The 17,705-nt window shown below is 54.0% G+C and overlaps 4 protein-coding genes across 8 annotated transcripts; 1 reads left to right on the top strand and 3 right to left on the bottom strand.

Moving 5' to 3' along the window:
• Window positions 1–11: 11 nt before the first annotated feature.
• On the top strand, window positions 12–2,458 carry WBP1 (WW domain binding protein 1). Of its 3 annotated transcripts, XM_025868358.2 has the most exons (5): window positions 31–259; window positions 590–691; window positions 1,216–1,318; window positions 1,446–1,622; window positions 1,793–2,458. In XM_025868358.2, the coding sequence occupies exons 1-5, from the start codon at window positions 191–193 to the stop codon at window positions 2,245–2,247; spliced, it is 906 nt and encodes a 301-aa protein (XP_025724143.1). In that variant the 5' UTR covers window positions 31–190; the 3' UTR covers window positions 2,248–2,458. The 3 variants fall into 3 exon arrangements, with proteins under 3 accessions (XP_025724145.1, XP_025724143.1, XP_025724144.1); XM_025868360.2 differs by lacking the exon at window positions 1,446–1,622 and having other exon boundaries at window positions 12–259; XM_025868359.2 differs by lacking the exon at window positions 590–691 and having other exon boundaries at window positions 39–259.
• Window positions 2,459–2,645: 187 nt separating this feature from the next.
• MOGS (mannosyl-oligosaccharide glucosidase) lies at window positions 2,646–9,228 on the bottom strand. Its single transcript, XM_025868356.2, has 5 exons — window positions 9,104–9,228; window positions 5,915–6,258; window positions 5,495–5,721; window positions 4,828–5,024; window positions 2,646–4,587 (listed from the first exon to the last, which is right to left on the bottom strand). Exons 2-5 carry the CDS (start codon window positions 6,255–6,257, stop codon window positions 2,844–2,846), a joined length of 2,511 nt encoding a protein of 836 aa, XP_025724141.1. The 5' UTR covers window position 6,258; window positions 9,104–9,228; the 3' UTR covers window positions 2,646–2,843.
• On the bottom strand, window positions 7,492–10,081 carry MRPL53 (mitochondrial ribosomal protein L53). Its single transcript, XM_025868355.2, has 3 exons — window positions 9,852–10,081; window positions 9,639–9,751; window positions 7,492–9,529 (listed from the first exon to the last, which is right to left on the bottom strand). The coding sequence occupies exons 1-3, from the start codon at window positions 9,941–9,943 to the stop codon at window positions 9,396–9,398; spliced, it is 339 nt and encodes a 112-aa protein (XP_025724140.1). The 5' UTR covers window positions 9,944–10,081; the 3' UTR covers window positions 7,492–9,395.
• Window positions 10,082–10,277: 196 nt separating this feature from the next.
• CCDC142 (coiled-coil domain containing 142) lies at window positions 10,278–17,659 on the bottom strand. 3 transcript variants are annotated; one of them, XM_025868346.2, is made up of 9 exons: window positions 16,474–17,659; window positions 16,068–16,154; window positions 15,841–15,990; window positions 15,576–15,706; window positions 15,390–15,503; window positions 12,113–12,227; window positions 11,730–11,907; window positions 11,403–11,602; window positions 10,278–11,245 (listed from the first exon to the last, which is right to left on the bottom strand). In XM_025868346.2, the coding sequence occupies exons 1-9, from the start codon at window positions 17,540–17,542 to the stop codon at window positions 10,989–10,991; spliced, it is 2,301 nt and encodes a 766-aa protein (XP_025724131.1). In that variant the 5' UTR covers window positions 17,543–17,659; the 3' UTR covers window positions 10,278–10,988. The 3 variants fall into 3 exon arrangements, with proteins under 3 accessions (XP_025724131.1, XP_025724133.1, XP_025724132.1); XM_025868348.2 differs by lacking the exon at window positions 15,390–15,503; XM_025868347.2 differs by lacking the exon at window positions 16,068–16,154.
• Between the last annotated feature and the right edge of the window lie 46 nt (window positions 17,660–17,705).

The following is a 17,705-nucleotide window of genomic DNA, read 5'->3' as shown; positions in this document are numbered from 1 at the left end:
TTGGTAGGGCCGAGCAATCTGGGTCCTAGTTGGCAGAGTTCTCCCCGGATGGAAGCTCCAGCCGCGGAATGATGGAGGCGGCAGCGAAGATGGGCCGGGCAGGGACCATGGCGGTGGCGGCAGAAGTGGCAGGGGCGGGGCGCCTGGCGATAGAGGAGGCTGTGGTCTGCAGGGGGCTGTAGGTGGAGGCATGGCTCAGGCCAGCAGCGGGAACGGCAGCGAGGAGGCCTGGGGGGCACTTCGCGTGCCGCAACAGCAGGTATCCCAACTGCTTCAAAAGCCTATCACGACAGCCATTTATTTCTCTTTCCCCTCTCCTTCTCCCTTCCTTTTGGGGGGTTGGGGAGGAACTCACGTAGCCAAAGATACTGTGAAGTTCCTAAATATGTCCCTTCTACTCTTTGTCTAAACTTTGTAACGTAGATGCAGTTGACTTTGCCTGCAGCTTCTTAGACCCCCCATCCCATGGCTGCAGTGGAAGCTTGCAGTGGCTCTCCAGAGACCAAAGGCATAATGAGGCCCAGGGAAGCTCCCTCTGTCTTGCAACAGTTATTTGTGATGTTTTTCTGTGTGCCTGTTGTCACAACAGAGTCCGGCAGCGTCTTCTCTTGAGGGAGCAATTTGGAGAAGAGCTGGAACCCAGACTCGCGCCCTGGATGCCATCCTTTATCATCCACAACAGTCCCATCTGGTTGGGAGCACTGCTCTGGGTCTCATATGGCCCTTCCTGAGACCCAGGGGTGGAAAGATCCAGTGTGGGGTGGGGAGGCAGACCGTGCGGGGGATAATGAAAGCATCCTAGCATTGGAAATTACCTTAAACCCCTTACCCATTGTTTGAGACTCTGAGATAGCTCAGACTGCCCCCTGGCTTCTGCCCAAACGCTCCCTTAACAGAAAACACCCTGGGGAGCCAGCCTGAGTGTGAGAGAAGTCTCTCTCTATGCAGAACCGAAATCGGCCTCTTTGTATGTCCACACCTTGCATCTTGTTCTCTAGACAGATTGTTATTCCGAATCCTCTTCCATGTCAACAGCCCTTCAGATATTTGATCACTTCTCTCACCATCACTCTTCCCCTCCCCACAGATCTCTCTGAGCTCAACTCGGCTCACAGGGTGGGACTGTGTCCCTGCATGCGGGGGGGGGGGGGGGGGGGGGTGGACAGTGCCTGGGGCTGGGATCTCCCTTGGTTCTAAGTGCCTCCTTGCTCCCAGCTTCGAGAGCTCTGCCCAGGAGTGAACAACCAGCCCTACCTCTGTGAGAGTGGCCACTGCTGCGGGGAGACGGGCTGCTGCACCTACTACTATGAGCTCTGGTGTGAGTCTCCAAGGGGGCTATTCTTGGGTCCTTCTGCCCACCCTCCCTTGGGCCTCAAAATTCCAACCTTCATGGACCTTTCTCTGCCCAGGAGGTATCTAAGACCCTCCCTCCTCACCCCTTGCAGGGTTCTGGCTGCTCTGGACTGTCCTCATCCTCTTTAGCTGCTGTTGCGCCTTCCGTCACCGGCGAGCTAAACTCCGGCTGCAGCAACAGCAGCGCCAGCGGGAGATCAACCTGTTGGCCTACCACGGGGCATGCCATGGGGCTGGCCCTGGCCCTACCGGTTCACTGCTTGACCTTCGTGAGTGGCTTGAGGCTCTGGGCCCACTGGCAGTGGCCCCTCCCAGCCCAGAACCCTGAATCATCCCCACATTCCCTTTTCGGACATTTCAAAGGCACCCTTTCCCTGATAGCAAAGGTACCACTACCCCACCGCTGGTTGCCCCACCAACCATGCCATCTTTCCTGCAGGCCTCCTCAGCGCCTTCAAACCCCCAGCCTATGAGGATGTGGTTCACCGGCCCGGCACACCGCCGCCTCCTTACACCGCAGCCTCAGGCTGCCCCTTGACTGCTTCCAGTGACCGCACCGGCCGCTCCTCTGCTTCTAGCTGCCCTGCCCACTGCGAGGGAACAAATGTGGAAGGTGTTGCCTCCCACCGGAGTGCGCCCCCTCATCAGGAGAGTGAGCCTGGGGCAGGGCTGAGCCCTGCCCTCACACCCCCTTCTTGCCGCTATCGCCGCCTGACTGGTGACTCAGGTATTGAGCTCTGCCCTTGTCCTGACTCCGGCGATGGCGAGCCAGTCAAGGAGGCTAGGGCTAGTGCCACCCCACCAGATCTGGAGGACCCTTGTGTGCTGCCCCTCGATCCTGTACCCCAGGTCTCTCCTGTGGGGCTAGTTTCCAGTGAAGGGGACCTCCCATAAACAGTTTTGGGAGGGTGGCTGGATTCCTTGCCCACCAGAAACAGCCCGGGGCCCATATCCTCGAGTTCTCCTTGGCCTCTCCCTGCCGCCTTGAATCTGCCTGAAAGGGGTGGAGTCCTGAGGAGAGCGGCGGTGTTTGGGGGACTGTGCTAGCTGTACCCCCAAAAAACATACACAGGAGCCTTTGATCTCATTAAAGAGATGTGAACCAGCTGCTTGTGAATTTGGGTGGACCAGTGCTCAACTTGCTGCATTGCACTTGACCTAACTGGATTTGGAAGGGATATGTAATGGCCACTTTTCCCACCTTCCTCTGAAGAATAGTAGGCAGCCCTCAGGTCTGGACTGAGCTAAGACCTCTTGGTGAGGCAGAGCTGGCAAAAGCAATAGAGCTTGGCATGGTTTTCCAATTTATTTAGAAAAATAGACTCTGAATTCACGTTCACCCCAGGGCTACGTGGGATGACAGTAAGGAGACACCTGAGATGAGCTGAGGAGGGTTTGAAGCACTAGTATCTGAGGGCTGGGGGCAGAAGCTAGAGACCTTGTCCTTCTGTTCCAGAGTGGGGGCCTGGCATCCCTCTCAGCCTCCCTCTTCAGTAGTCTTCAGCCATGGCCAGTAGGACAAGGCTGGTCCAGCCTTGGAAAGGGCGGCAGCCCATGCCCCGCCCATCCCGGTCACTATACTGCTCCCAAAGGAAACCCGTGGCCTGATACTGCCGCCACACGTTGCCCACAACATTGGCACGGAGCTCACTGTGGAGCTTAGCAGCCCGGGCCTGGTGGGGACCCTCTAGATGACCATAGTGGTAGAGAGCCCCTAAGGCTAGGTAATTGACATTGAGCCACACGGCACCCCGCCAGTATGGAGGATCATGCTCTGAATTGCGCTGGCCATAAAAGGGGCTGGAGGCTGCAAGGGAGCGCAAACCAAAGGGGCTCCAGAGATGGCGGCTGTCAGCTAGGACGTCCAGCAAGGGCCCAAGGCGGGAGGAGTTGGGGTCCAGCAGCCGCAGCAGCATGGGAAAAAGACTGACATAGCCCAAGGCATCCACGTACTGTAAACGAGGGTGGGGCCGGCCCACCACCCGCACCAGCCCCTGAGGGGGCCGAGGCTTCAGCTGCACTGCTCTTGTGTGGTTTCCAAAGTCTGCAAAGACTCCTAGCTCTGGGGCCCAGTGCAGCTCATCCAGGCTCTCTTCTGCCTCCAGTGATGCAGCCAGTGGGCCCAGCTCCGCAGCTGCCTCCGCCTCTCCCAGCTGCTCTGCCAGCCGTACCAGCACACGGGCACCTAGTGCCACCCAGCACCGCAGGTCCAGGTGCCGCTCGCTAGTTGAAGGATGCGAAGCCCGGGGATAGTCATCCAGCCCCGAAGGCAGTGTCTTAGGGTTCAAAAGGGTTGGCAAGGCAGGGTCCCGGCCCCGCCAGCGATAAGATAGTGGCACTGGCCCTTCCTGACTCTTATAGAGCCAGGAGAACCAGGCACGCAGGCGGGGGAAGGCCCTGCGGAGGAAGGCAAAGTCAGCAGGGTCACCACTCTCTAGCATGTAGGCTATAGGCAAAAGCAGGGTTGGGGGATTGGCGTGCGCTGCCCTTTGCACCAGGAATTCTGGGGGCACCCGGGCTCGGGCCTCATCCCCCAGCACCTGCTCTCGTCCAATCCAGCCATCAGCATTGAGCAGCCCCAGCCAGTGACCTAGGACCTCCCGCGTAATGCGGGGATCCCACCGCTGGACCACCAGCTGGTGAAAGCCTTCATCCCAAAGGAAGCCTCGTGGGAAGAATGACCGGGAGGGCACTGCCGTGAAAAGAGGGACAGGTGGAAAGAGGGCTGGGTCCACCTTCTGCTCAGACCCCTCAACCCCCATGTCTGCCAACACCAGACCCTGTCCATAGAAGTAGCCAATCCCACCAAGGAGGCCACTGAGGGCAGCCTGACCCAAAGCCTGCTCCTCAGGGCTCAGGCCCTTCCCCTTCAGTTGAAAAGTCTTCTCAAAGTGCTCTCTAAAGGCATCAGCATGGCTCTCCAGGGCTTGGGTCAGCAGGCTGCCGGCCAGCTGCTCCAGGGGTTGGCTTCCTCCTGCACGGGCACTGCCCGATTCAAACACCAACTCCACAGAAAAGGGGACTTTCAGTGTCACCTGTTGTATCAAGAATTGCCCTTGTCCCTGTCCTTGCCCACTTGGGCCTTTGTCCTCCCACTTCAGAGATCCTGGCAAGCCGAGGTAGCGTTCAGGGGAAGCCCCTGGTGGCCGGTGCTGAAACCAGCTATTTAGGCGACTCTTCACCATCTCTGTCAGCAAAGGAAGTCCTGGGTTGGAGGACCAGAAGACATTGTAGCTTGAAGAGAAAAAGATAAATAGAAAATTACTCAGGAGAATATGGTGAGGATTATAAAGAGAAATAAGAGGAGATCAGCAGTCAGAATGGAAGGGTCTTGGCAATGCAGAGGACATGCAGCCTGGTGAGAAGGGGAAAAAATGGTGGAAAGAGGGTAGAGTGGGGGAGATTGAAATCAGGCTAAGTCCGCATCCATACCACCTCTACCAGCACCCCCACCTTTTCTCTTCCCCTAGTTACCTGCTATACTTAGGGGCAGTGTCCCCTGGATTGGTTGGTGCCATAAGTGTAAAACGGAAGTCACCAAGTTCACTGGAGTGCCCACTGATGAATTTCAACTGCCCCTTGGCCCCAACCTCTGGCACTAGGACTTCCTTGCCATCTGTCACCACATAGAAGAACAGGGACACCAAAGGGAGGGTAGAGGTACCTGAGGTCTGGATGACCAAGGAGGACAGAAAAACACAGCATTAGATTAGCAGTATCTCCTGAAAATTCAGCTTTACTGAAAGGGGCACCATGCAGGAGCAACATGGTAAACATACATCTACAGTGTTGAGGGTCAGTGAGGATAAGCACCCAGTGAGATGAGGTATAGAGCTTTGCACAGGGTTCTCTGGGAAATAATAGAATGCTTTTGTGTCATGTACTATGCTAAGAACGCTACACATCATTTTCTTTCAGTCATACAGTTCTATGAGTTAAGTGCTATTTGTATCTCCATTTTGCAAAAAGGAAACCATGGCTTATGGATAGTAAATAGAGATGGTCATATAAACAAATGTTCAAGGCAGGCAGCCAGACTCAGAGCCCCTGCTGTTAACTGCCACATCATACTGCATTTGCTGGCAGCAAAGAAAGGGTGAAGGGAGTCTGGGCTGGGGGAAGGGTGTCCTGAGGCCCTGACCTGAGGTTCTACAGTCACTCTCCAGCTCCAGTCCCCTCCGTGCTGACCCCCAGGCCTCTTGACGAACTCAGTGGTGAGCCTTAAGGCCCCATCCTGGATGTGTTGCCGCCCGAAGGAGAGACCGTCATGGAACTCCCAGCCATAGGGACCCACGCCGTCCCCCTGCTCACACGTGTGCCTGAGCTTAGGGGTCCCCGGGGTGGCGCCTTGCTGTGCCCACATCAGTCCTGGGGGTAGAATGGCCACGTAAGTCAAAGAGAGAGCAGGGGACCTGTCCCTCTGGGTCTCCAAGAGTTTCAGGGTCATCCCTCCTCAAAACTCTCCTGAACCACACCCCTCCCCACTCTTGCTCTGGCGTGAAGCTGGGGCTCCCAGATTAAGAGTCCGCCTGCCTACCCGCCCGTCCGGAGGCCCAGTTACCGGTGAGGAGGGGCTTCGGGCTGCGGGTCTTCATGCCGAAGTAGACGTGAGGGCGGTAGGTGCCCCAGAAGAGGTCCGGGGCCACGGCGGGGCTGGAAGAGTCGGGAGGCAGTGCCGGGGGCGCCGAGTGCAGTGTGACCGCCCTCCGCGCACGGTGCCACGCCAGCAGCCAGCATCCTGACAGGCCCAGGGCCAGAGACAGGACCACGATGCCCAGAGCCGCTCTCCAGGCAGAACCACGGGCCTCGCCGCCCCGTCGTGCAGGGCCACCCCGAACCGCCCTTTCAGTTGTCCGCGGTCCGTCTGCTGGCGCTCCGCGGCGCCGCCGCTCGCCCCGAGCCATCCTAGAAGAGAGGTCGGCGTTGCGGGAGCTCGGAGAGGCGGCAATGGAGCCCGCGTCCTGCTTTGCCTCCCGGCTTTGCGCGCGGCGCACCGGCAGCCACAGACCTGTCAGCCGAACCCGCCTGCCCGCGCCTCCCGCTCCGCTTCCGCCTCCTGCCGGAAGCCCCGCCCCGCCACGTCCGATTAAGTCTCCGAGTCCGGAACCGCCGCCACCGGCCTGGCAAAGGGCTGGTTGTCTCCAGGGTTAACGTTTCTTTGGCCACCTCGCGGATTTCACAAGCTAGTAGAAAAAAGTAATCTCACATTGGCTTTTTTGTTTTTCAAAGGACTATATATTAAGAACCTGAAACTCCATCCCGAGTGTTTTACATGTAACCGCCCCAATCAGGTGGCTGAAAACTGGCCTAGAAAGTTAAAGTAACTTGGCCCTGGCCACAGAGCCAGGAAGTGGCTAGCTTGGAGCCCAAGTGTATCTGAAACAGACTGGATCACTTTGCCCACGCCCATGCCTTCTTTCCTAGTTAAGTGGAGTGTGCCGGAGTGGACCCAAGAGGAAGCCTGAGATCTGTTCCAACAGTGTCTTTAAGCAACCCTCTGACAGTTTAGGATTCCTTATCTAGATGAACCCTAAAAGGACAGTAACGGTGGTGCATGCACTTTAAAGAATGCATTTTACCCCCTCTAGTCTACAACTCAGGAAGCACAGAAGTTTAGGGGAAGGATCAATTATATCCAGGTCAGGGAAGGCTATAGGAAGTGGCATCTGCACCTCAGGTGGACCTAGGAGAGTTGACATTACAATTAATGGTGGTTCAGAAAAGCAACTTGGATTCAGTTATTTGTTTCTCACCAACAGCTTGGCATAAAAGTTATTTTCATAAAGTACAAGTCCCTATCATCCTTTAAAAAACCCTACTCAACACCATGATGCTACTCTAGCTATTATCACACCTCCCAACCAAACTCATTATTTAAAGCTAATACTGTATGTTGCATGTTCACTTTCTATTTTGCTATAATCTGATATCTGACCCCCCCCCCGCCCCCGGTAGACTTTTCGCTTTTTCAACAGTCACCTTCTGGCCAATCCCAATGGTCACTCCTGTCTTTATCTTTCTTGCTACCATTGCATCTAGTTCATATCTCTATTGCAGCACTCATTACATACCCGAGTTTCATCATTCATCTTTGTATGCAGTACTAATCAAAGTTACAGGTACAAGGTAGATAGTAAATATTTGTAAATTCAACACATGTTTATTGCACACTATGCATCAGGCACTATGTGCACTAAAGTGCAGGGGACACAGAGAAAACAGCCCCAACCTCAAGTGCACAGTGCCAGCATTCAATCTATGTTTACAGCAATGTCTGAACCATCCCCATTTTTACAGATGAGGAGAGTGGTAAAATCTGGCCAGAGAGAACAGCCAGTTAACCATCAAGCTGAGGAACTACAATCTAGGCGGTCAGTATCCTTTCGGCTATAGCATAAGGCCTTAGACAACACTTGTGCTCATGGTAATGTTCTAGGCGCTTTACAGATATCAACTCAATTTAATCCTCTCAACAGTCCTAGGAGATAGGTACTATTATCCCCATTTTACTAGTGAGGAAACAGGCACTGAGACTAAGTAATTTTCCCACAGTCACAGAGCTACGTAGGGACGAAGTTAGGATTTCAACGCCAGGAATTCTGGCTCTTTACTACACCATACTTCCTCCTGGTAGGTTGTTTTTTGGTAGTTTCTTTTTTAAAAGGGGAGGGGAGAAAAACTCGCTTTTGAAGATCGCACCCTTTTAAGCAGAGCAGCACTGTACTAACGCTGTAGCAAAGTCATGGAAAATGTATTTGGCAAAGGACACAAGCAGCCAGGGTCAAGAGATCCTTGATTGCCTAGCTACGCATTCTGAAGTTCTCTAAACCTGTGGCCATCAACCATTTTTCCTACAATCCGAGGTTAAGAGTAATTCTATACTGCAACCAAGTACATGCAGATACACACATATATACATACTTTCTATTTTATATATGTATATTAATGATTATAGGCTGAAAAATTTCTTAAAAGAATACTTCCCGTTCCTGTGCCATGCACTCTCATACTTTTTGTTCTATTTTACTTTGTTTTTTAAAGACTGATTTATCCCCCTAAATTGAATTTATGATCCACACCCAGTATGAAAATCATGTTAGGCACAATGTGAAACAAGTAGTAGCAAGACATAAAAACAGTGATGTGCTTTGAAAAATAAAGTTAAGCAGCGGAAAAAACGATCAGAAAAAAAGGAGACTGGGTGGAGAATACAATGATACAGTTAAATGAATGGGAATGGAGAAAACATTTCAGAAGCTTTTGTTTAAGACAGAATATTCTGAACTTACTGACTAGATATGCAGGGAAAGGGAGAGGGCAGAACCAGAGATAATGCTATGGTTTCCAGCCCCGGTGGCTGAGCAGATGAGTGCCCTTAAAAGTAATGGGGAAGACAGGGGAAGAGGCAAGTATAGGTGTATGTAAGATTATCAATTCTATTTTGGACAAAGAGTGTTGTGGAATTTGGAGGAAATCAGTAGTATGTAACCTGACTTTAGCACAGTAGTTGAGATTAGAGCCAAACAGAAATGCAGGATTTAACCCTCTGTTATGACAGAGGATGAGATGCCCCAGAAATAGAGAAAAAAGTGAAGGATGAGAGCAGTACACTTTCATGATTAAAAGGAAAAAGACCCAAGAGGAAGAGAAGTTCCACAAGGGAGTGAATTAAAAGTGACAGATGCTACTGAGATGGAAAGATGAGGACCGAGAAAAACAGCACTGGATTTGGCTGATGAATAAAAGGTACCTTGAGTGAGTGATGGGAGAAGCCAAATTCAACAGGGTTAAGCACGCGGCGATGGTAAGAAAGTGAAATAAATTCAAGTTTGTCCAGGCCCCTATCTGATCGTGTCTCGTTCCAGAAACGTTGGCTTATCAGTAATCACAGGACTCTCTCTCTCTCTCTTTTTTTTTTTTTTTTTTTGGGCCCCCGTTTCCTTTCAGACGGTGATTCGAGTGATGAAGTCTTTCAAGCTCTTCTTAGGTAACAATCCTAGCAATCCCAAGCTACAATCTGATTGTTGGGCTCTTCTGTGCTGTCAGCGCCCGGTACCAGCGCCGGGCTTGTCCCCGCTTCCCGCTGTAGCCCTGGCCTGGATGTGGGAGGCAAAGGCTGTGAGCATTTCCTGGGCGGTGAGGTGAGCGCCGCGCATAATCAGGCGATGCCCGTCTCCTGGGGAAGAAACAAACGAGTCAGGCACCGGGACGGCGGCGGGGCCGGGACTGAGGGCGCGCGCGGGCTGCCCGACACCCCTCCCGCCCGCCTCCCCACCGGAGCCCACCGAACAGCACGTCCACGCAGGGCTCGGAGCCGTCGTGCCTCACGTCCGCAATCACCGAGCAGTTGAGGTTAGTGGAACGGACCTTCTCGCTGCTCACCGCCTGGAGGAAGGTCCTGCGGAGGGAAAACTGCTTGAGCGCTCGGCCGAGGGGGCTAGACCCCCGGCAGGAGGAAGACGCGGCCCCTTCCCGTCCCCACTCCTTCCGCCTCGTACCTCGTTGACTCCACATTCTTCTCGAAGGGGCAGAATTGAACCCGAACCTGCTTCACAGATCGGAGACCGAGCCGAGCCAAGGACGCCGCCATGGTGACCTCCGCCCCGGAAGGCCTCGTACGGACGGAAGTGTCCTCTACCGCAACGCTCCCCTTCCTGCCCTCGGCTGCTGCGGGGTGCGGCTCTCCGACCCTCCGACTCCGGCGCCAGCGTTCGGTGGTGCTTGCCCCCCACCCCGACCGCCGCCCCGGGCTCCCCAGCCCGAGAGGAGGAGGAAGTCCAGCAGGGAGGGAGGTAGTTTCCACACAGGGTGTGGAGGGCCCCAAAGTAAGCGGTCAGTAAACACCTATCATTAACAGTCCTCTTGGACCACGGTGAAGACGATAAATATTGCAAAAGCCGTTGCGCCTGGCTCCGATAACACGTCCGTCTTCTGCAGCCTTTACCTCTTCCGTACGCTGTACGCGGCTGTGCCAGATCTAGGTCAACACCATCTTAAGCGCTGGTCCCTTCGGTGAGGACACGACCATGGCAGGGATTATACAGCTACCAGGGGGTAAACCCTACTCTGGTAACTGAAGATTAAACATGTTGAACTCTGAGTAACCACAGTTTAAACGTGAAGGTCCTTTAGCCCAATATTCTTAAATGACTGAAGATAGCTACGAGACAGCGAGTACAGAGTAACAGAACCCTCGGGACTGATCCAAGTGTAGAAATGCCTATTCCACCTCTGTGGTTCCTAAACTAACTTTGTGTTTAGCCTGGCTCCTGGGACTTAAAAGTGGCATCCTAGTCTCTCTGCTTTCTATTGGTTTTTCTCTTTCCCTTTCCTCTGGGATCCAACCCTATGGCCCTTCTCGCACCACCTAGCCCTGAGAGGTCTTCACTGTTGGGGAACTAGGCCTGACCTCCAGGTTCCAGGCTGTGGTTTGGCTCTTTACTCTGGATTGCAGGTACTGGATTGATCTTGGATTCCTCGCTTATAACTCCAGGCTCTATGTAGCTTGTGGTTCTCAGGTCACCTTTCTTCTAAGTTCCCAAATGTAGGCTTCTTTAATATGCAGTTCTAAATGTCTGGGCTTTTCCAGCCAGAGATGGGGAGCTCTGACTTTCTGGCTCCTGGTCCCAGGCTCCTTAGGATTCAGGACTGATCCCCAGGCAGGAAAGAAAAGGCAAGTGCCATCGGGGGCGCTGGTGCTGCCTCAAGGCAAGCCAGGCCTGCTGATTTCCCACCAGGTAAGCCTCCGGGCTAGGCCCCCCTCCCCATAGTGTGCTTAGCAGCTGAGCTGTCTGGGCTGGGGGTGCTCCAGGCTGAAGAGGGGGCTCCAAGCTTTCCAGGCTGTTGAGGCTGCTGCTGGGCAGTTCCATGGACTGGACCTCATTGCATGTACCTGAGAAGGCAGGAGCGGAAGACAGGCAGTGGGCAGGAGGAGGGGGTTGACCACTAATGACAACGACACGAGGTCACTGATGAGGATGGGAGGTAGGGCACATAAAGTAGCAAGGGGCAGAGCAAAGAGAGCCTAGAGTTGGGGAAGAGTGACTCACAGCAACAGGGAGCCCTCCTCTGGACCTCAGGCTTGGGCAGGGGCTGCTGGAATAGACACAGCAGGGCCCCATCCAGCCTCTGGAAGATGTTGAGGGTGAGCAGAGTCTGGCGAAGTTCAGGGGACAGGCCCCACTGCTCCTCCTCCAGCAACTGCCGGACCACTCCAAAGTCTTGTCTGAGCTGCAGCGCCCCCTGCAGGCTGAATGAAGGCCAAGGTACAATGCGGCCACCTGCCTCTACTGCCTCTCCAACGGCTCTGCCCCACCTATCCCCTCCCCTTTTCCAGTTCCATCCCGCCCTCTGCCGTTGCCTCCTTTTCTCCCCACCTGAACCGGATCCCATGCGCGAGGATGTGGTCAAGCCAGGCACCCAGGAGGGCTGTCAGTGCCTGGCCAAGGGCAGGGGCCTGGGCTTGGGGTGGCAATCCCTGCAATCCTTGCAACACAGGCTCCAGTACAGTGCGAACAACCAACCCAGCATACTCGCTAGGAACGCTGGGCAGTTCTAGAGCGAGAAGAGAAAGGACAGGATATGAGGCTGTGGAGCTCCGCTGAGCCCCTGGCAGTGTTTGGGGGAAGATGATAGGATTTGCAGAGGCATAGAAGGCGAGGACAAGGCTGGAGACAGAGGAGTGGAGCTAGGATGTGGAGAGGACGGGAGACTATTATCCCCTGGAACTGTGGAAGGGCATGCTGGGAAGAGGAGTTACCAGGAGAGAGACGATGCCGCCAGTACCGACCCCGTGGCATGTAGAGTTCGAAGCCCTGTGTGGCTTGTTTATGACATTCTTGAAAAAAGAGACTTAGTGACTCTTCAGGCAGGAGCTGTGGACATATGGAGAAAGTAAAAGGGGCTTATCTGTTAGGGACTTGCCAAGTTATGATGCTCTTCTAAATCGGAGGTGTTGAACCTGGCTTCCATAAAGCCCTAGAACAGAATTGTGTGCATAATTCTATGGGCTTGGGCGGTTTTGAGGAGAGATGCCCTAGCTTTTATTGGGTTTTCCTAAAGGCCTGGACCCCGAAAAGATTACAGACAATTGACATAGGATTACCCTGCTCTCCTCAGCTTGGTTCAGTGTCTAGAAATCCTCCGGGATAATTTTACTCTCTAGGAACATGAATAGGAAAAAAGGGGAGACACCCTCACCACTACGAATGTTCCAAAGCAAATGCTAGAGAGGGGGGTCTGCATGATCTATAGATAGGCAGAGGCTGAAGAAAAGGGGAATTGTATGATCTACATCCATGAAAGGAAGGCAGGAACTATATGCAGACCAGGAGCAACAACTGTAACTTTCTGAGATTCAGGAACTTTGGAATGTCCTTACACTGAGTATTTTTTACACCCTACTTCCATTTCCCCAGAGTAAACTATAAAGCAAGAAAAGGCCCATGTGCTGGTTTGGTTTCTGTGCTTTGATAGGTTATCTTTTTGGAATGGGAGAGCAAAAAAGAGGGGGGTCTCTACAGCCCATCCTGGAGAGGAACCCCAAGAAATGGGTAATGTGGTGGCAGCTCTGTAAAGGCAAGGTGACTGAATGCCTGTTAGCCTGAAGGGAAGAAGGGGTCTGGGGGCCGGACGGGGGGAAGTGGAGCCCAAGCAGTTCCTGGCACATATCTGTCCTGAAAACAGCCTATCCTAAATCCAAATTCTTCCTCTCCTCTCCTGAAAACCAAAACTCCCTCTTATTTATGGCAAGGAAATGACCCTGTTGTCAACTGACATTTGTTAGGAATCTCCCTGCACTCAATACTCTGAGGACACACAAGGTCACACTATGAAATAGTCTTTCTGTCTGGGATGTCAAACCCCACCTGAGGAGAGAACTTACAACGTCTGATTCCTCTTTCCCATCCCAGTGCCATATGCAGAGGATGCCCAGAGCAGATACCCAACAGTGCAATCACCAGGCAGAGGAACGAGGCATGCAGAGTCCTTCCCACAATGGTTAGTTCACGTGGTAAGCACACTGTCCCTCTCCCTGTTCTCACAACTACCAAGAGCCAAACGCTTCTCTTATATCTCCTCACCTCCCAACCTGACCACTATAGCTGGGTCAGACTCTATCACAGCCTCCACACCCCTCCTGCTCTTCCCATGGCTTTCCATCATTCATGAGACAAAGCCCAAATTCTGTGGGCTGGTGTTCAGTGCCCTCCACAATTTTATGCTTTCTTCTCCAGAGTCCCCCACCCAACCTTGGACGAAAGTGTGTGTGTGCATGCGTGTGTGTGCATACACACACGGAGTTTCTGCTTTGGTCAGGTCATCTCCCCACTACTCCCTAAAGGAACTAGGAACTTCCCACCTCCAGTAACCTCTGCCACTTGTCTGAGGCTGCCTAGCCACCAGCTCAAGCCACAGACCCTATATGGAGCCTCCCTAATGACATGCCTGCCGTGGCCTGCCTTCCTCAAGAGTTCCCATGGCCATCGCTGTCCAACATCCTCATGAGGAGCCTGCTCTGGGGTATGTTGAGTTGAAGGAGGCAGTAATAAATTGAGGTGGAACAGGCAGATGCAGATGGTAGATTAGGGCTAAACTGTGTGTGCTGTGGGGTGGGGGGAGGGGAGGCGCAGCGCATAGCACCAAAGCACTGTGGGTAAGCAGGAGTGGAGAGAGAAAAGGAGCATCGGGACAAAGCCCGAACTCTGTAGCCTTGCCCCTGTTCAGGGCAGAGGAGAAACTTGGGCAGGAAGAGAAAACAAAAAAACAGAAACATCTTCCATAGTAGGAACAGATACTGTACAAAATGGGGAAAAATTAAAATAGAAGTATAATAATTTTATTCATAAGTTTAGAATAAAATAAAATATTAGAAGACAGACAAGAGTGGATGAAGGTTATCACTGTGGAACAGGAAGCAGAGGTGGGGTGGGGGCAATTAAGGTGCTATGTTTTTCATTAGAACCTTCTGAAATAATATCCTATTTCACATTTAAACTATGGACATGTATTACTTTAATGAAAATGTAAATGATATATGTAGAAAAGAGGAGAAACATTGTCTCAAAGCTAGTAAGTAAAAGGAGGGGCCCCTGGGTGGTTCAGTGGTTAAGTGGCTGACTGGCTCAGGTCATGATCTTGGGTCCTGGGATCCAGACCCCCCACCCCCACCTCTGTGCACTCAGCAGGGAGTCTGCCTGTCCCTCTCCCTCTGCCCCTCCTTCTGCTCATGCTCTCTCTCTCTCTCAAATAAAAGCTTTTTTTAAAAAAAGTAGGCAAGGGGCGCCTGGGTGGTTCAGATGGTTAAGCGTCTGCCTTCGGCTCAGGTCATGATCCCAGGATCCTGGGATCGAGTCCCGCATCGGGCTCCCTGCTCCTTGGGAGCCTGCTTCTCCCTCTGCTTCTCTCTCTCTCTCTCTGTCTGTCATGAATAAATAAATAAAATCTTAAAAAAAAATAAAAATAAAAAAAGTAGGCAAAAGGAAAGAATCAATCATTTATCTTGCTTTTTCTCTATAAAATATACTTCAAAGTAACCAAGTAATTAATGAGGGCAAATTTTACTTTTATAGGAGTAAGTCAACTAATAAATGAAGAAGATATGATAGAATTGGAATATCACCACTTTGCACCCCCTAATAAAATAATGGATCTAGGCAGTGATTATCAGTGGCTATTAACATCACAAAATGAGAGCCTGACATATAGGTGAAACAAAATTGACCATGAGTTGATAATTGTTAAAGCCTCAGTGGCAGGAATATGGGGGTCCATTATACTCTTCTCTCTAATTTTGTATATGTTTGAAGTTTTCTGTAATAAGCTAAGGAAAGAGAGAACAAAAAATGAACAGAGCAAGAAAAAATAAATTCAGCAGAGACTCCAAGGAGATTCCAAGTCACTGGAATGTTCCACAACTACTACCACCACCACCACCACCACCACCACCACCACCACCACCACCACCACCCCAACCCCCAAACTGGGCACAGAACTGACTCTTAAACTGCCACTGTCAGGGCCCCTGCTCTTCTCACCTGGATCTGTGCAGTTAGCTTCTGGATCTCCAGGCCCAGCTGCTGCTCCACTTCCAGGGCCAAAATTTCCTCTGAGGCCAGTCTAGACAGAGCTGCTGCCTTGTGCAATAGAGGCTTTGGCAGAAACAGGAAGTGAGATTTGAGCCCAGCCCAGACTGCTCCCCTTCCCATTCGCTAGCTACTCACAGGTAAGTTCTTCTGGATCAGGACCAGGAAGGAACCTGGGGCCCACGCTGCCAGATGCTGCTGAGTTTTGCTCAAAAACCAGACCAAGGTGGTCTGCAGGGTACAGAGCCCCAGAGCAAGTGGTGCAGGACCTGGGGAGAGGAGGATGCAGTATCTGAGGGGTCACAGAACCCCTCTGGGAGGGGGCAGGCTTCAGAACAGAGTAAAAGAATAAAGGGGACATATTCAACTGTTCTGTTCCTCCATCCCCAGCACCTTGTCTCACCTGGAGGCTGACAGAGGAGTAGCCCTGACCTGGGTTCTCGAAGGGCATCCAAGAGAGGAGGGAAGAGCTGTTGCAAAAGTTCAGTGGTATGAGAGGATGAGGGAAGGCTGCTCTGATCTTCACCAGCAGATCCCAAGGCCTGGCAGAAACCTGAGGATGAGGGATACGGTTTGATGAGGAAGGGGCAATCTGGGGCTGTTTCACTCCCAATGCCCCTTCCTTCTCACCTTGGTCCCAGCTCCAGGTAAGAGACTGATGAAATAGGTTGCGACACAAAGAAGCCAACTCCTTCTCACACTCCTGAGGCAGGGATGCTAGTGGGAGAAATGGCTCTGGAGCCTGAAAAGAAGGCCTCTCTTTTCCAGAACCACTGCCCACTCAATGATGGGGGAAGAGGGGAGGCTTCCACCAAGACTGAAGACTTGAGTGGAAAACAAGACTGGCCTTGAAAGCCCAGATGCTATAGCCTGTCGGGTGGGGAGGGGGGCTAGAGGGGTGGGAGTAAGCGGTGGGGGTGGTAGTGTTCATTCTAAAGGGCCTGCTTTTGCAGTCTGGCTGGCAGGGGAGTGACGTGGCTAGGGAGAAGAAAGAGATCCCAGTCTTCCCCAATGCCCACCCAGGCCCATCACTCACCCTGACCCAGGGCCTGACTCAGCTGTTGTGCCGCTGCCCTGCGGTCCCTCCAGGGTCCTAGACTTAGGTCCAGACTCTGAGCACAAGCTGCCCACAGCAGGGTCCAGTACCGGCTCCAAAGGGCTCCAGCCCCTTCAAGCCCCAGTCCACTGCTGGCTGAATCCGCCACGTCCCCCAGCAGCCCCAGCAGCCCGGGCAGCAGCTCCCGCTCCTCTTGGCACCGACTGCGGAGCTGATCCCGCAAGCCCGATCCCTTGAGCGCCTCATCTAGCTGACGAGCCACCTGGCAACCCCGCTCCCCCGTCAGGAGGCGGAGCACACGGGCCGGCGGGAAAGGGCGCGCTGCCCCGGGGACATGGCTCAAGGCTTTTCCCTGCAGCTGGTGGTAGGCGGGAAGTGCCAGCAGCACGTCGGCAAGTTGGGACGACAAGCCGGGGCTGGCCGGCTCGCGACCCAGAGCCCGAAGCTGCATCTCGATGGCAGCATCCAGGCGCTGGGTTGCCAGTCCGACGGGACGCGCCAGGAGGAGCCGTATGGGAGTCTCCCGCAGGCCGATTCGCAGGACAGCCCCTCGGGAAGGGTGCGGTAGCAGGTCGCGGCAGAGCTGAGGCAAGGGGCCGGGGCCCGGGACCTGCGCGCTGGGACTCAGGATCCTCAGGAGGCGCACGGCCGCCTGTAGGTGGCGGGCGCAGTCCCGGGCATGGAGGAGCTGCTGCCGCTCGCGATGCAGCCGCAGCAACACCGCCCGGAGACGCTGCAGCGCGGGAGGTATCGGGCGGCCGGCTGCGGGCTCCCGCCACGAGTCCGCGGCGCCTTCCTCTTGGTGCTCTCCTGCGTCCGCCGGCGCCGCCCACCACGGCAGCCCTCCCCGAGCTCCGCGGGGCCGCGGGTACAGGCAGGGGATGCTCCCGGCAACCGGCAACCACGGCCAGCCACGAAAGTCCCCGCGAGGAGTCCCCGCCTGCCTTCTCTCCCACTGCTCCTCCGCAGCGCCTCCGGGTTGCGCCATCAACGGCGGCACGGCAGCGAGCGGAGGCAGAAGGCCACTGGAGCGAGACGCCTGGGCCATGGGGCGCCGTGTCCGGAACGAACCTAACGATTCCCACCTCCCCGCACTGCCCAACGCCCGCTGCCGCCGGGACTCCGCCCCGTCCCAGGGCCCGTCCTGTGTAGCCCGGGAGCCGCTGGGACCGTCGTGGACTCTCTCGCGCTCCGTAATCGGAGGCTTCTGC

This window comes from Callorhinus ursinus, unplaced genomic scaffold (genome assembly GCF_003265705.2).
Source record: "Callorhinus ursinus isolate GAN/ISIS: 27379988/994484 unplaced genomic scaffold, GSC_fseal_2.0 scaffold10, whole genome shotgun sequence".
Classification (NCBI taxonomy): domain Eukaryota; kingdom Metazoa; phylum Chordata; class Mammalia; order Carnivora; family Otariidae; genus Callorhinus; species Callorhinus ursinus.
The sequence above is the reverse complement of the archived record's forward strand: the minus strand, read 5'-3'. Positions and strand labels throughout refer to the sequence as shown.

Bases quoted from the DNA above. Each gene is read 5' to 3' on its own strand.
- WBP1 (XM_025868358.2), top strand. From the start codon at position 191: ATGGCTCAGGCCAGCAGCGGGAACGGCAGCGAGGAGGCCTGGGGGGCA. The intron at 260-589 runs GTATCCCAACTG...TTGTCACAACAG, and splicing joins TTCGCGTGCCGCAACAGCAG to AGTCCGGCAGCGTCTTCTCT. The intron at 1,319-1,445 runs GTGAGTCTCCAA...CACCCCTTGCAG, and splicing joins CTACTACTATGAGCTCTGGT to GGTTCTGGCTGCTCTGGACT.
- MOGS (XM_025868356.2), bottom strand. From the start codon at position 6,257: ATGGCTCGGGGCGAGCGGCGGCGCCGCGGAGCGCCAGCAGACGGACCG. The intron at 5,722-5,914 runs GTAACTGGGCCT...TTCTACCCCCAG, and splicing joins CCCGAAGCCCCTCCTCACCG to GACTGATGTGGGCACAGCAA. The intron at 4,588-4,827 runs GTAACTAGGGGA...TTTCTCTTCAAG, and splicing joins ACTGCCCCTAAGTATAGCAG to CTACAATGTCTTCTGGTCCT.
- MRPL53 (XM_025868355.2), bottom strand. From the start codon at position 9,943: ATGGCGGCGTCCTTGGCTCGGCTCGGTCTCCGATCTGTGAAGCAGGTT. The intron at 9,752-9,851 runs GTACGAGGCGGA...TTCCCTCCGCAG, and splicing joins AAGAATGTGGAGTCAACGAG to GACCTTCCTCCAGGCGGTGA. The intron at 9,530-9,638 runs GTGGGCTCCGGT...TTTCTTCCCCAG, and splicing joins CTGCGTGGACGTGCTGTTCG to GAGACGGGCATCGCCTGATT.
- CCDC142 (XM_025868346.2), bottom strand. From the start codon at position 17,542: ATGGCCCAGGCGTCTCGCTCCAGTGGCCTTCTGCCTCCGCTCGCTGCC. The intron at 15,991-16,067 runs GTGAGAAGGAAG...CCTCATCCTCAG, and splicing joins TACCTGGAGCTGGGACCAAG to GTTTCTGCCAGGCCTTGGGA. The intron at 11,603-11,729 runs GTGGGGAGAAAA...GCCTTCATTCAG, and splicing joins GCGCATGGGATCCGGTTCAG to CCTGCAGGGGGCGCTGCAGC.